The sequence below is a fragment of the Cryptomeria japonica genome, chromosome 9 (assembly GCF_030272615.1).
Source record: "Cryptomeria japonica chromosome 9, Sugi_1.0, whole genome shotgun sequence".
Taxonomy (NCBI): domain Eukaryota; kingdom Viridiplantae; phylum Streptophyta; class Pinopsida; order Cupressales; family Cupressaceae; genus Cryptomeria; species Cryptomeria japonica.
The window spans coordinates 213,453,013-213,464,265 of record NC_081413.1 but is presented as its reverse complement, the minus strand read 5'-3'; the positions used below and the strand labels follow the sequence as shown (position 1 = coordinate 213,464,265).

General features: G+C 36.3%; 1 protein-coding gene across 1 annotated transcript; it reads right to left on the bottom strand.

Moving 5' to 3' along the window:
• Positions 1-318: 318 nt before the first annotated feature.
• On the bottom strand, positions 319-8,867 carry LOC131044600 (pleiotropic drug resistance protein 2). Its single transcript, XM_057977957.2, has 23 exons — positions 7,959-8,867; positions 7,140-7,260; positions 6,950-7,038; positions 6,747-6,831; positions 6,489-6,648; positions 6,085-6,161; positions 5,938-5,991; positions 5,707-5,797; positions 5,316-5,617; positions 4,621-5,219; positions 4,344-4,504; positions 4,153-4,256; positions 3,895-4,060; positions 3,637-3,783; positions 3,388-3,557; positions 2,953-3,285; positions 2,564-2,854; positions 2,383-2,466; positions 2,159-2,292; positions 1,828-2,055; positions 1,547-1,718; positions 888-1,142; positions 319-788 (listed from the first exon to the last, which is right to left on the bottom strand). The coding sequence occupies exons 1-23, from the start codon at positions 8,324-8,326 to the stop codon at positions 516-518; spliced, it is 4,464 nt and encodes a 1,487-aa protein (XP_057833940.1). The 5' UTR covers positions 8,327-8,867; the 3' UTR covers positions 319-515.
• Between the last annotated feature and the right edge of the window lie 2,386 nt (positions 8,868-11,253).

Below are 11,253 nucleotides of genomic sequence, written 5' to 3'. Positions count from 1 at the left end.
TCAGGTCACAAGAAAGAAAGATGGTTACTGTATGATAGCAAAATTTTAATTTGTTGTTAAAGTGTTTACAGAGGTAGAGGTTGGACCCCCAAAAAATAGGTAGCTATTTTCTTCTTCCAACAAGATTAGGCATTGCTTTTAGTTAATTTGTAACTTTCAGAATAAATATTCACATTAAATATATAACTTCAAGAGAAGAATATCCATATTTTTATACAAGTACCTGTAATGGATGTTAGTGCTGAATATGAAGGACTTGGTAGGCCAAGCCTACTCAGGGATGGGATGACTGGTTGGGATTCAATGGCAGATCAAAAATAAAGAACATCAAACCCAAGATGACACGTGTCAATTAGTGTACACCCAAAAACATAATTGTTTTATTCCTATTCGAAAGTGAGCTTTGTTGAGCTCTGCTATGATTGCCAGACAAATATAAATAGAATTTTTATTTTTACAGGTAAATTCAAAAGTGAACTCTCGCTTTGGGATTGGGCATCCCTGATGGCAATGTCTCAGCGCCTCTGGAAATTAAGATACTTGATACCAAAGGCAAATACTGCTATAAACATGACAACTATCCCTATATGGACCGTTGCCACCACACCCAAGAAATCATGCTTAAATCCAAAAGAATCGTCCAGATATTGTTTCAAACTCTTTTGAACAGAGTCACCAGGGACAATTACAGGAGTGGTCAGATCTCCAAGTTGGGAAACAATGAGACCATATAGTGTCCATGCAATAGGATTTGCCCAGTAGTACCACCTCCACCACACAGGTATTTGCTGCAGAATAATTGAAAATGCCAATTCAGAAAACGAAAATGAAATACAATAAAATTATGAAAGCTAAATGAAATTTCCTCAAAGAGTCAGAAATCTTACTGGTCGACTAATGAGAAATCCAGAGAAGATATTCCAGAATCCATAGAAGAATGAGGAAACAATGGAAGCAAACTGGGCACCGGGAGTTAGGGCTACAGTCATCATCCCATATAAAGTGAAATATAGTAGGCACATGAACATGAAAAACATAAACCAGAAAAATTTAGCTGCTGTCCAGAAGAAGTCAACCATGGAATAAACAATTAAACAGTACAGGACTGTTTGGGCCATCACATATGGGATCTCGATGGCAACCTGCAAAATAGTCAAAAGCAAGTGATGTCAGATACTATATCAGATTCACATCCAGAATGCTTCATGGGTATGAACTAGAATATAAAGATCCTCCAAATTGGAAAAAGAGAACAATGGTTTCTATTATTTGCCTTTGTTGGCCTTTTTTGTAAGATTTTAACTGCGTCAACATTGGCCTGCTCTGTTTCCGACCTTAATCTAATTCAATTTTCACTCATATTGCCCTATTTGGATAAATTATTTATGAAGTTATTTATTTGCTATATGCTTTAGGTCATTTACTTATTAAATAGATCTACTCATTTTCTGGTTCTTCTAACTAATTTTTGTTTGGTTAAACTCAAGGTTTTGAGTATTTCTTTTATTGAGAAACATGGCTGCTATGAATAAAGAAATTTTTTCACCTGGGCTATTGCATAAGGAATAGCTGAGTACATGCCAGCTGCCTTTTCACGATAGAACACGGTTCGCTCTACAGCAACAATGGGTTGAACAGATGAAGAATTGCTAACTCCAAGGAAAATTGTTGCAGCATATAGGGCTCCAAGGATATTGTTCACATCTTGTTGTTTCTGTCTGTGAAACAAAGAATCACACAATCTTATCAGATTACCCCACAGATAACAGCAGTACAATAGCTTAAGTATTCCAGTACATGAAGCCAACTGATGCTCCCAGATCTTACGTTTTCCTTCCAAGTTTCCAGAATATACTTCCAAACATAAGGGCTGAGACAATAGTGAAAAAAATGCGGACAACATTATATGGTGGGTTCCTCCAGTAAGACCAATGTTGCTTCCAAAGGCAAGCTATGCATTGAACAAAGAAGGTCTGAGAATATTGGGTGGAAAAGTGGAGGTCCATAGAGCCAGGCGCAGGCGTGTTCAGCTCTTTGATAAGTGCCTGGTTCCGCCTGAAACAAGATGTCACAACTGAGTGCTATAGAGAAACAATAGATGGAAGCAATAAAACATTCATGGATGTAAAGTTTGAGTGGTTCTAGAGAGTAGGCTTACTGGTAAAGAGAGGATCCTGCATAGACTTCTGCAAAGTCTATGCCAAGTTGCACTTCTGCACTAGGAGAGCTAACTTCAAGCATCCAAGTTGCCGGATTGTAACCCTCAGTAATCTTGGACACTCCTGGAATTGCCTACACCAAAAAATGATTTCAAATTAAATCACGACCACTAGGAGACAAATAAAACTAAAGAAGAATCCAATAAGGTATAGATTTCCTCACTTCAAAATATTCAACCAGCTTGTGAGACTGACGCCCAAGTGACCCTGCATATATGACTTGTCCTCCCCTTTTCATCAGCAGAAGCTGCAACATAATGAATTTAAGTTTTTTAAGTTGCAAAAACAAGATCAAAATCTCTTTTTGTCTGTACATAAAACAGCAAGTTCATATTCATATGTACCTCATCAAACGCTTCAAAAATGTCAATGCTAGGTTGGTGAATAGTGCAGACAACAGTACGCCCTGTGTCAACAGTGTTGCGAACAGTCCTCATGACAATAGCTGCAGCTCGAGCATCGAGCCCTGATGTTGGCTCATCCATGAAAATAATGGAGGGGTTTGCAACCAGTTCAACAGCTATAGTAAGCCTTTTACGCTGCTCTGTTGAGAGGCCATCCACTCCAGGGAGACCAACAAGAGCATGTCTTAGAGGTGACAGCTCAACAAGTTCCATTACTTCCTCTACAAACATCTGCAGAGACAATTTTGTAAATTATTTTGTGTTAGAATGAGTTTTCTGCAAATTCCAAATTAGCATCAATTCCCTTTAATCAAAAGAAAGCAACATACATTCCATGTTTCTGCATCAACTTCTCCAGGTAGACGAAGCCATGCTGAATAGATAAGAGATTCATGAACTGTCACAAAAGGGGAATGGATATCATTCTGCTCACAATAACCTGCAACGCGAGCAAAGGTTTCTTGTCGTTTGGGATATCCAGATATAGTGATGGTTCCTTCAATGTAGCCTCCAGTCTTTCTTCCTGCAAGAACATCCATTAAGGTCGTTTTGCCAGCACCACTGACACCAACTAGAGCTGTGAGGACACCAGGTCGAAAAGCACCACTGACATTCCGTAACAATTGAAGCCTGTCTTCTGGAATACCTTGGTTCTTCATTTCCTGTAACCAGCCAAGACACACTCAGGGCAGGGCTTAATGGATCACATTACATGTTGGAATGAACAGATTTTATCAGCCCCATTTTAACTAGCATAAACTCACCGCAGGCATGTCAACATAGTAGTTGACGTGATCAAATGCAAGTGATAGAGGTTGAAATGGTAATACCATCCCTCTCTTAGGAGCCACACCACTGGCATCGATGTTAGCTTCGATTCGGTCAGAGTGTCCACCTGAGGAGATGCTAGACCGCCTCACTGCCATGTCAATACCTGAAATGAATGCAGTAAGCAAGCCTCAATTTACTTCATAATGAGGAATGTCCGATCAGGGTGCTTTTCAAGTGAGTACCTTCGGCTGATGCACCCAATGAATGAGATGATAAGCCTGAAGTTTTGGATTTTGTCCTTCCTCTAGATGATAACTCTTCACCTGTACGATTGGCATGTTTCTCTTCAAGAGCCTCCTCAGAAATGGTGGCTTGAGGTTTTCCAATAGCTGCAAATTCATGAATAGAATTTAAGATTAAAATTTGAAAAGAAAATTTTGTAGATCATTCCTGAATGAAGAATCCTTCCCCCAAGTTTAAATTGCAGAGAAGTGACATACGATTTAGGTACTCCAAAGCCAATGTGAAGAGAATGTTGAACAACACTGAAAAGGCGACTAGAGCTGCAATGGCGATCCAGTAAAAAGAACCTTGGGTAAACATGCCTCTGCTCTTTAGAACTGCTTTACCAATGGTGGGTTCATCTATTGTGCTATCAGTGTTGGGCTGCATAATAGACATCAATCATGCATCAGCATTGAGAAATGAAAGTCATAAAATAAGTTGTTGGGAAAATTGTCTTTTATTTGAAGTTTTACCCTATTCCATCGATCATCGAGATACTCATTGATGGCTATTGCATTCTGACCGTACATCATAGGAGAAGTCCAGTATCCCCATATCCACCAGTTAGGGACAGAATCTACAAAATCCAAACCATGCATAACATGATTGTTATCCACAGCTCCTTTTATGATCAAGGGGAGATGATTTTAGGTGAATAATGTACCTTTTGAAATGACGAATCCTCCCAAGACAAAAACCACCAGCAGTGCAAAAGATCCAAATGTATTTGAAATAACCATTGTCCGCCCCACTGATGAAATGAAACGGAAAAGTGACAAGGACATCTGATGTGCCCAGAAAAGAGCCAGGAACTGTCGGAAAAACCTATGGCAAACCTCAAAAGGATCATAAATGTGACTGTTAAAGTTGACTACAAAGCACACAATATGAATGAACAGGGCAATAAACAGCAAGCTGCAAAAGCATAAATTGCATCTTACCTGCTTGCTGATGGAGCGAAACCTACCACATAATATGTCAATACTATCCATATTCCAGATTCAAGGAAAGACAATGGTATTCTCAGAACCCAAATAGGCAAGGAAAATGCCCATGCAGGGTAGAATAGCAAGTCTCTTTGCTTGTAGAACACTGGAAGCCTGACAATTGTCATAGCCATCTCAGCCATTCCATTGAACATCACATTAACAAGACCAAAGAAAAGGGCACCAAGGTACAAGTTTCCATCTGCAATTGTTTTGTGATGCATCTCTGTCCGCAAGAATACCGTCATGGTGATGAATGCCATGATTGATATTTGGGTAGTCTTGAACACATAAACAAAGCTGTTTCGTTTCATCAGTAGCCATTCCCTAGAGAAGCATGCTTTGAATAGCTCCTTGTTAGTGAGCCCATACTTTTCGGTGACCAAAGCTGCTGGATGACTTCGCGTCTTATCAAATGGAACTGCTAACTCATCTGCAAGTTGTTGGCCTACATGAAAAGAATTGTAAGATTCTGCAAATTCGTTGACTGGAACATAGCGATATGGCTGATTTCTGTTTGTCCAATATTGTGCCTGATCTTTCCTCGATGTCACCTGGAAAGTCATAATGAGGTTGGCGAGTTCGGGATTGAGAACTTTTTCAACATATAATAAATAGGAAGTTAAGTTCTAGGGAACTAAAAACAATACCTCTTGCAGAAAGTCTGCAACACCCTTTCTTGAAGGACACTTGAAGCCCATGAACTCAAAAAACTCAAGAACACTTTCCCGCGGTCCTTGATAAACAATTTGTCCTTCTGAGAGAAGAATTATATCATCAAACAGTTCATATGTCTCTGGGGCAGGTTGTAGCAGAGAAATGACCATAGTTCCATCCATCACATGAACAGATTGGCGTAGACACTTCACAATTTGGTAAGTTGTTGAGCTGTCCAATCCAGTGGATATTTCATCCATGAACAGAGCTTTGGCAGGTCCAACCAACATCTCCCCTGCAATGGAGAGGCACTAAAGTAAGCAGGGAAATCTACTGATTAAATTTTCTTGAATTAGCTTTGTGTTTATGACTTGAAAGACATACCAGTTGTGACTCGTTTCTTCTGACCTCCTGAAATTCCTCTTCGCATTTCATCACCGACTAGAATATCTGCACAGATGTCTAAGCCGAGAATCTGTATCGGAAGTTTTTTAAGGTAATTTGTCAGTATATCACAACTCAATAGATGAACATTTCAGGTTAGCTCAGATTCAATTAGAATTTGCAGTCAAGAGCAAGAAATGCATAGCCTTTTTTTTAGCAAAATGAACCAACCTTAAGGACGTAATCTGTGACCAGATTTGTTTCTTGACCTTCCATGGCTGTAGCCTGCACATGAATCACCACAAAACAAGTCAGAATTACAACTTCATCATCCGTTGTTTCTTCTTAACAGCTCCAGCTTTATTCAATAAAGCTAACCTTCATGAAAACATCAATATCATGGTCTGGCTTAATTCCTGCTTCCTTTTCCCTCCTTGAGAGCTCAGTAAGCATATCTGAAATAATGGAGACAACGGAACCTTCGATGTTAAAAGATCTTGATCTTTGGTTTTTTAATTTGGCAGGCATGCTTTAAAAAATTTCTTTCCAAAAAGTTTAGAAACCATACTTCACAATGAATTTATTTCAAAAATACTTATAATAAACATGTTATCATACGAAATGTTGAGAAAGCCAATGATCATAGAGGATGCACTATATGAAAACCTACAATTTCAAGTAAATAAATAAAGTTTCCTCCACTAACTTTGTCAAAGGAATGAAACAAAAAATTCTGAGAAAATAAGATCTTGTGGGGAACAGAACCAAAAATTTGTCCATACCGTATCTGGTACCAACTCCTTGGCAACGGCCAGAAAAATCCAAAGTCTCTCTAACAGTCATCTCTCCATTGTGAATATCATGCTGACTAATATAAGCTGATGTTCTTTGAGGTACAAACTCGGCTAATTCATGACCATTGTAGGTCACTCTACCAGAGACCTGCAATTTTGACATAAGACCTATTTCTTTAGAGCTACTGATTCTGAAGTTTGGAAAATATGTTTGACATAATCAATAATTTATAGCTTATTTCTCACTTTGAGATCAGGATCGAGCTTCCCAGCAAGAGCCAACAGCAAAGTCGTCTTTCCAGAGCTCGGAGGCCCAAGAAGCAGAGTCATTCTGGAGGAAGTATGGTGAACCGTAAGACTCTCATACATACAGTCAATTGTACAATATTCTCAAAGACTTTTAGGTTTACAATTCAACATTATCAGGCACCTAGACCTTCATCACTCACCTAGAAGGTTTGATTACACCACTGACATCATGAAGTATGTTCAAGACTTGTTTCTTTGTTGGGGCAAGGTGAAGGTTGCTGAGCATACCCTGTCAAAGGCAATATTACAGGAAAAATAAATACCAATTACAGATTATGAAAGTCCTCTGTTTTCTCTAATTATTCAGGACTCCAAGCAAGTAATTCTTACCTCCAAAGTGTTGATAGTAAAGTTGAGCAATGTCGGAAGTGCCCTACCTCCCACATATACATCTGCATCCACTGTCAAATGCTCAAATCGCACTTCGATCTTAGGCAGATCAATGCCCACCCTGTAATCCAACCAAAGCACCCAATTTATAACTCTGAAAGAGTAATCTTTTTGTGTTTAGATTATTTTCTAGAAAACGTTACCATGCTTGCGTCCCACGATGCTCTGTTCCTTATAAAGGCCAAATCAATTCCAAACAGAAAAAATAAAATGATGTCCATTCCTACAAAAGCCCAAAACCAATTCCAAAACAAAAAGAAAAATGATACCCAAAACAGGCCCCTTCCCAGAAGAAACCAAGATCTTTTATAAAAAAATTTTAAAATACCCCATCTATGAGACGCTAAGACCAATTTCAAACATAATTTGCACTGATATCCATTCCCTCACAAGCCCAAAATCTATTCCAAGAATGAAAACAAAATCAACTCCATTCCTTCACAAGCCCACAATATATTACAAGCATGAAAACAAAATCAACTTCATTCCTTGGATGGCTCAAAATCAATTCCAAACATAAAAACAAAATGAACTCCATTCCCTGAGTAACCCAAAACCGATTCCAAATGCCGCAGACGAAAAAAACACCTCCGTCCCTTTAAGTAGCCCAATCCCAATTCCAAAAACAAAATGAACTCCGTTTCCGGAATGGCTTGAAACCAATCCCAAACACAGAAACAAAATGATCTCTGCTACCTGAATAGCCCAAAACCAATTCCAATCACAAAAGGAAAATTGCAGGGGGAAGCAGGCATGCACCTGTCAATTCTGTCGCGAAGCTTCAGTAAGAAGCGTTCATTATCTTCTTCCGTTACTCGTAAAATCTTCTCAATCAACTGATGCCTATCATTAATCCCCAGCCTTGTGACATCTACCTCTTCATGAACAACATTCCCATTGTCCATGACCTGCTTGAGAATAGCCTTCCTCAGTCTATCATAAGTAGGTAACTTCTCAAGGGCAGCCCATTTGAGGGCCTCTTCATCATCCTGCTCTCTCCTCAAAGTGGAGCTCCTGCTAAAAACATCATCACCAGTCCACAATCCAGTGCTAGCAGATCTCCACGCTCTGCTAGAAGACCTCTTGTCTCCTGCCCATGGATCGCCAACCCCCATTGTCCTTGCCATTTCTTCACACCTGTATCAATATTCAATCCTATCTCACTATTTCCAAAACAAAACTTCACCAAATAAGCTATATGGATGTGGGATTACCACCGCCTACAAAACTATCATGACCAGTTCAGAACCAAATTCACGATGGATCTGAGCCAGCCATTAACTACACAAAATCAAACCAACTATATCATCACCCACTTCCACTGCCAATCTTCTTCCAATTCCTAATTCATCAAAACTACTAGTGGAAAAAACACCAACTCGGGCTACTTGGAAAAACTTGTTTGTACAACCAAATTTCCTGCCCACCTTTCATGAGCATGGCACACTAGTACATCCTATACAACCAATCCCAAAGACTCATCATTCACACACCCTACATGTAATGTCCACCAAGCTTAAATCGTTTTCAACGAATTTGCTGAGAACGTACTACAAATGTCAAGAATTTGGGTTCCACAAAAAACAAAATGTTTCGTTCACTCAAACTAATTGACCCAAAGCAGAGTACCTATACAACAACGCACCGAGTTCACACTACCCAGTCAAATTATGAATGTGGGTATCATCCTTTCCATATATAATAAACTTTTTGCGACTTCTACTGATTTCAATGTTGGATTTACGGCCTGTCATGACCTTCTAGAAGCCCATAACACGTGAATCTTTAACTGTGAGCCATGCCAGCGCCTAACACGAACGATTGCGATATTTCCGTTTCAGTTTTCTTATAAGAGTGAGTAATCTAAGGCTCTCAGTCATATGAGTAATGAACAGGATCAGGCCAACACAAAATTATTCGCCTATATTGGGGCCTACCCAAAGATCGGGAATATAAGTGCGAAACCAAAGTCAAATGGATACATTATATCAAGATCGATTGAGTTGCACTCGTGACAAATTAAAACGGCCTAACGTTTCCGTGTGCAAAAGGTAAAATCAACCGACCTTAATTTTTTCCACGACTGTGTAGAAGGAAAAGAGTCCAAGATATTGGAATGCTATGGACAATACATTCAAAGTAAAATTTGTACAATACCATCCATGGATTGTTTATAGTTTAATGGGTGAAGATGAAGTAATATATTTGGATGTTTATTTAAATAATTTATTTTTATTATTTTTTAAAAAGATCATTTCTTACTCATAAAGAAAAAAAGAAAAAAAAAATGTCAAAAGATCGGAAAAATATAATTCTATGAGTAGTAAATTTACATAGATTCATATATGGTAGAAGTAGCAAAGATAAAGTATTAAAAAAAATATATGTTAAGAGGTACTTACCATTTCTTACAAAATTCTCAAAAGATTAGAAAAATAGAATTCTATGAGAAGTAGAATCGGCATAGATTCATACATGATAGAAGTAGCAAAGACAAAGTATTAAGAGGTGGAAAGTAGCTTTTAGTAATTTGAGTTGGCATAATGGTGGACAACTTGTAGTCTTGAAAGAGAGGTCACAAGTTCGAGTCTTATAAAGGTAGGACATGTATGTCTCATTCAGAACATAGTAAGGTGCTTTCAATTGTGGACTTTCAAATGGTTTTGCATTTGAATTTATTATTATAAGTATTTCAATTTGTTTTTTATGGATTATAAAACATTTTGTTTATAAGAGAATAGTGACATATTATTAATTGAAGGATTGTATTTTGTAAAGAAGACTTTATAAAAAGATGAATTTGATTTCTAGATGATTTTGACCAAGTGGATCTCTTTAACCACTACAATGTAATTGAAGGAAACTTCTACTACAATTGCACACCTAATCAATATAGAGAACCTAATTTTTTTTTATAAAATTTGAAATCAATCTTTAAAAAATTAATATACTACACTAGCCAAAATATAAAAAAAACCATAAATCTATACCTACTAAAATATTGAAAAAATTAATTTTGGATGATTTTTGTATTCCCATTGTCAAACAAAATTTCATACAAAACAAAACTTTTGAGAAATACTAAGTGAATTTATTTTACTAAAATTACACTTGCATAATAAATTTATTTGAATCAATTAATTTAAGAGTGTGTGGTATAAAAATAATAAAGATATTAATATAAATTTTTTTATATATTTATGTAAAAGATGTTGAGAATTATTAGTCTCCAAATTAGATTAGATATCTTGAAAGATGTCGAGAGATATACGTATATAAAAGATCATTAATTTATTTTATTTTGTAAGATCATAAATATATGTATATGTATATGTATATGTATATTTATTTATATCAATATTATTTTTTGTAAACATAGCCACATCATTACATTTCATAATTTATTGTCATTGTAGATTATGTTTCTTAGTGTAAAATTAAATTTATAACATTTAAATAAATTAAGTGTGATATATTGTCGAAGATATTAAAATGTTGTTTTTAAATAATTTTTCTAAACGTAATCACATCATTACATTTCACATCTTGTTGTCATTGTAGATTATGCTGCTTGATGTAAAAATTAAATTTATAAAGCATAAATAAATTAAATATGATATATTGTTGAAAATATTAAAAAGTGATTCATCAATATATTGAAAATAGAGTTTTGTATGGATGAATATCTTGAAATCTATAAAATGAGTGTACTTCATTTTGATTTAAATTCACACTTCCAAACAAATTTGCACACATATTTGAACCTAAGCACTAAAAAATGAATGGGCTTACATGGCAAAATTCAATAAGGTTAAAGATCTTTATAAACCTAAAAATAACATTAAACAAAATAAACTTATAACAACTAACATGTGTCTTTAAGGTAAAGTCTCAATTATTATTATATAATATTTTAATATAATATATGTTATTAATATAATTTTATAATATAATATATTGTGTTGCTTTTTTATGCATTGCGTACAAAACAATATATATTTCAGAGAGAATGATTTTTTTTAAATATATGTTACATAATACATAATATTATTAT

Excerpts from the sequence above, each read along its gene's own strand:
- LOC131044600 (XM_057977957.2), bottom strand. The coding sequence starts at position 8,326 with ATGGCAAGGACAATGGGGGTTGGCGATCCATGGGCAGGAGACAAGAGG. Across the intron at positions 7,039-7,139 it reads TTACTATCAACACTTTGGAG|GGTATGCTCAGCAACCTTCA; the intron begins GTAAGAATTACT and ends TGCCTTTGACAG. Across the intron at positions 2,056-2,158 it reads GCAGGATCCTCTCTTTACCA|GCGGAACCAGGCACTTATCA; the intron begins GTAAGCCTACTC and ends ATCTTGTTTCAG.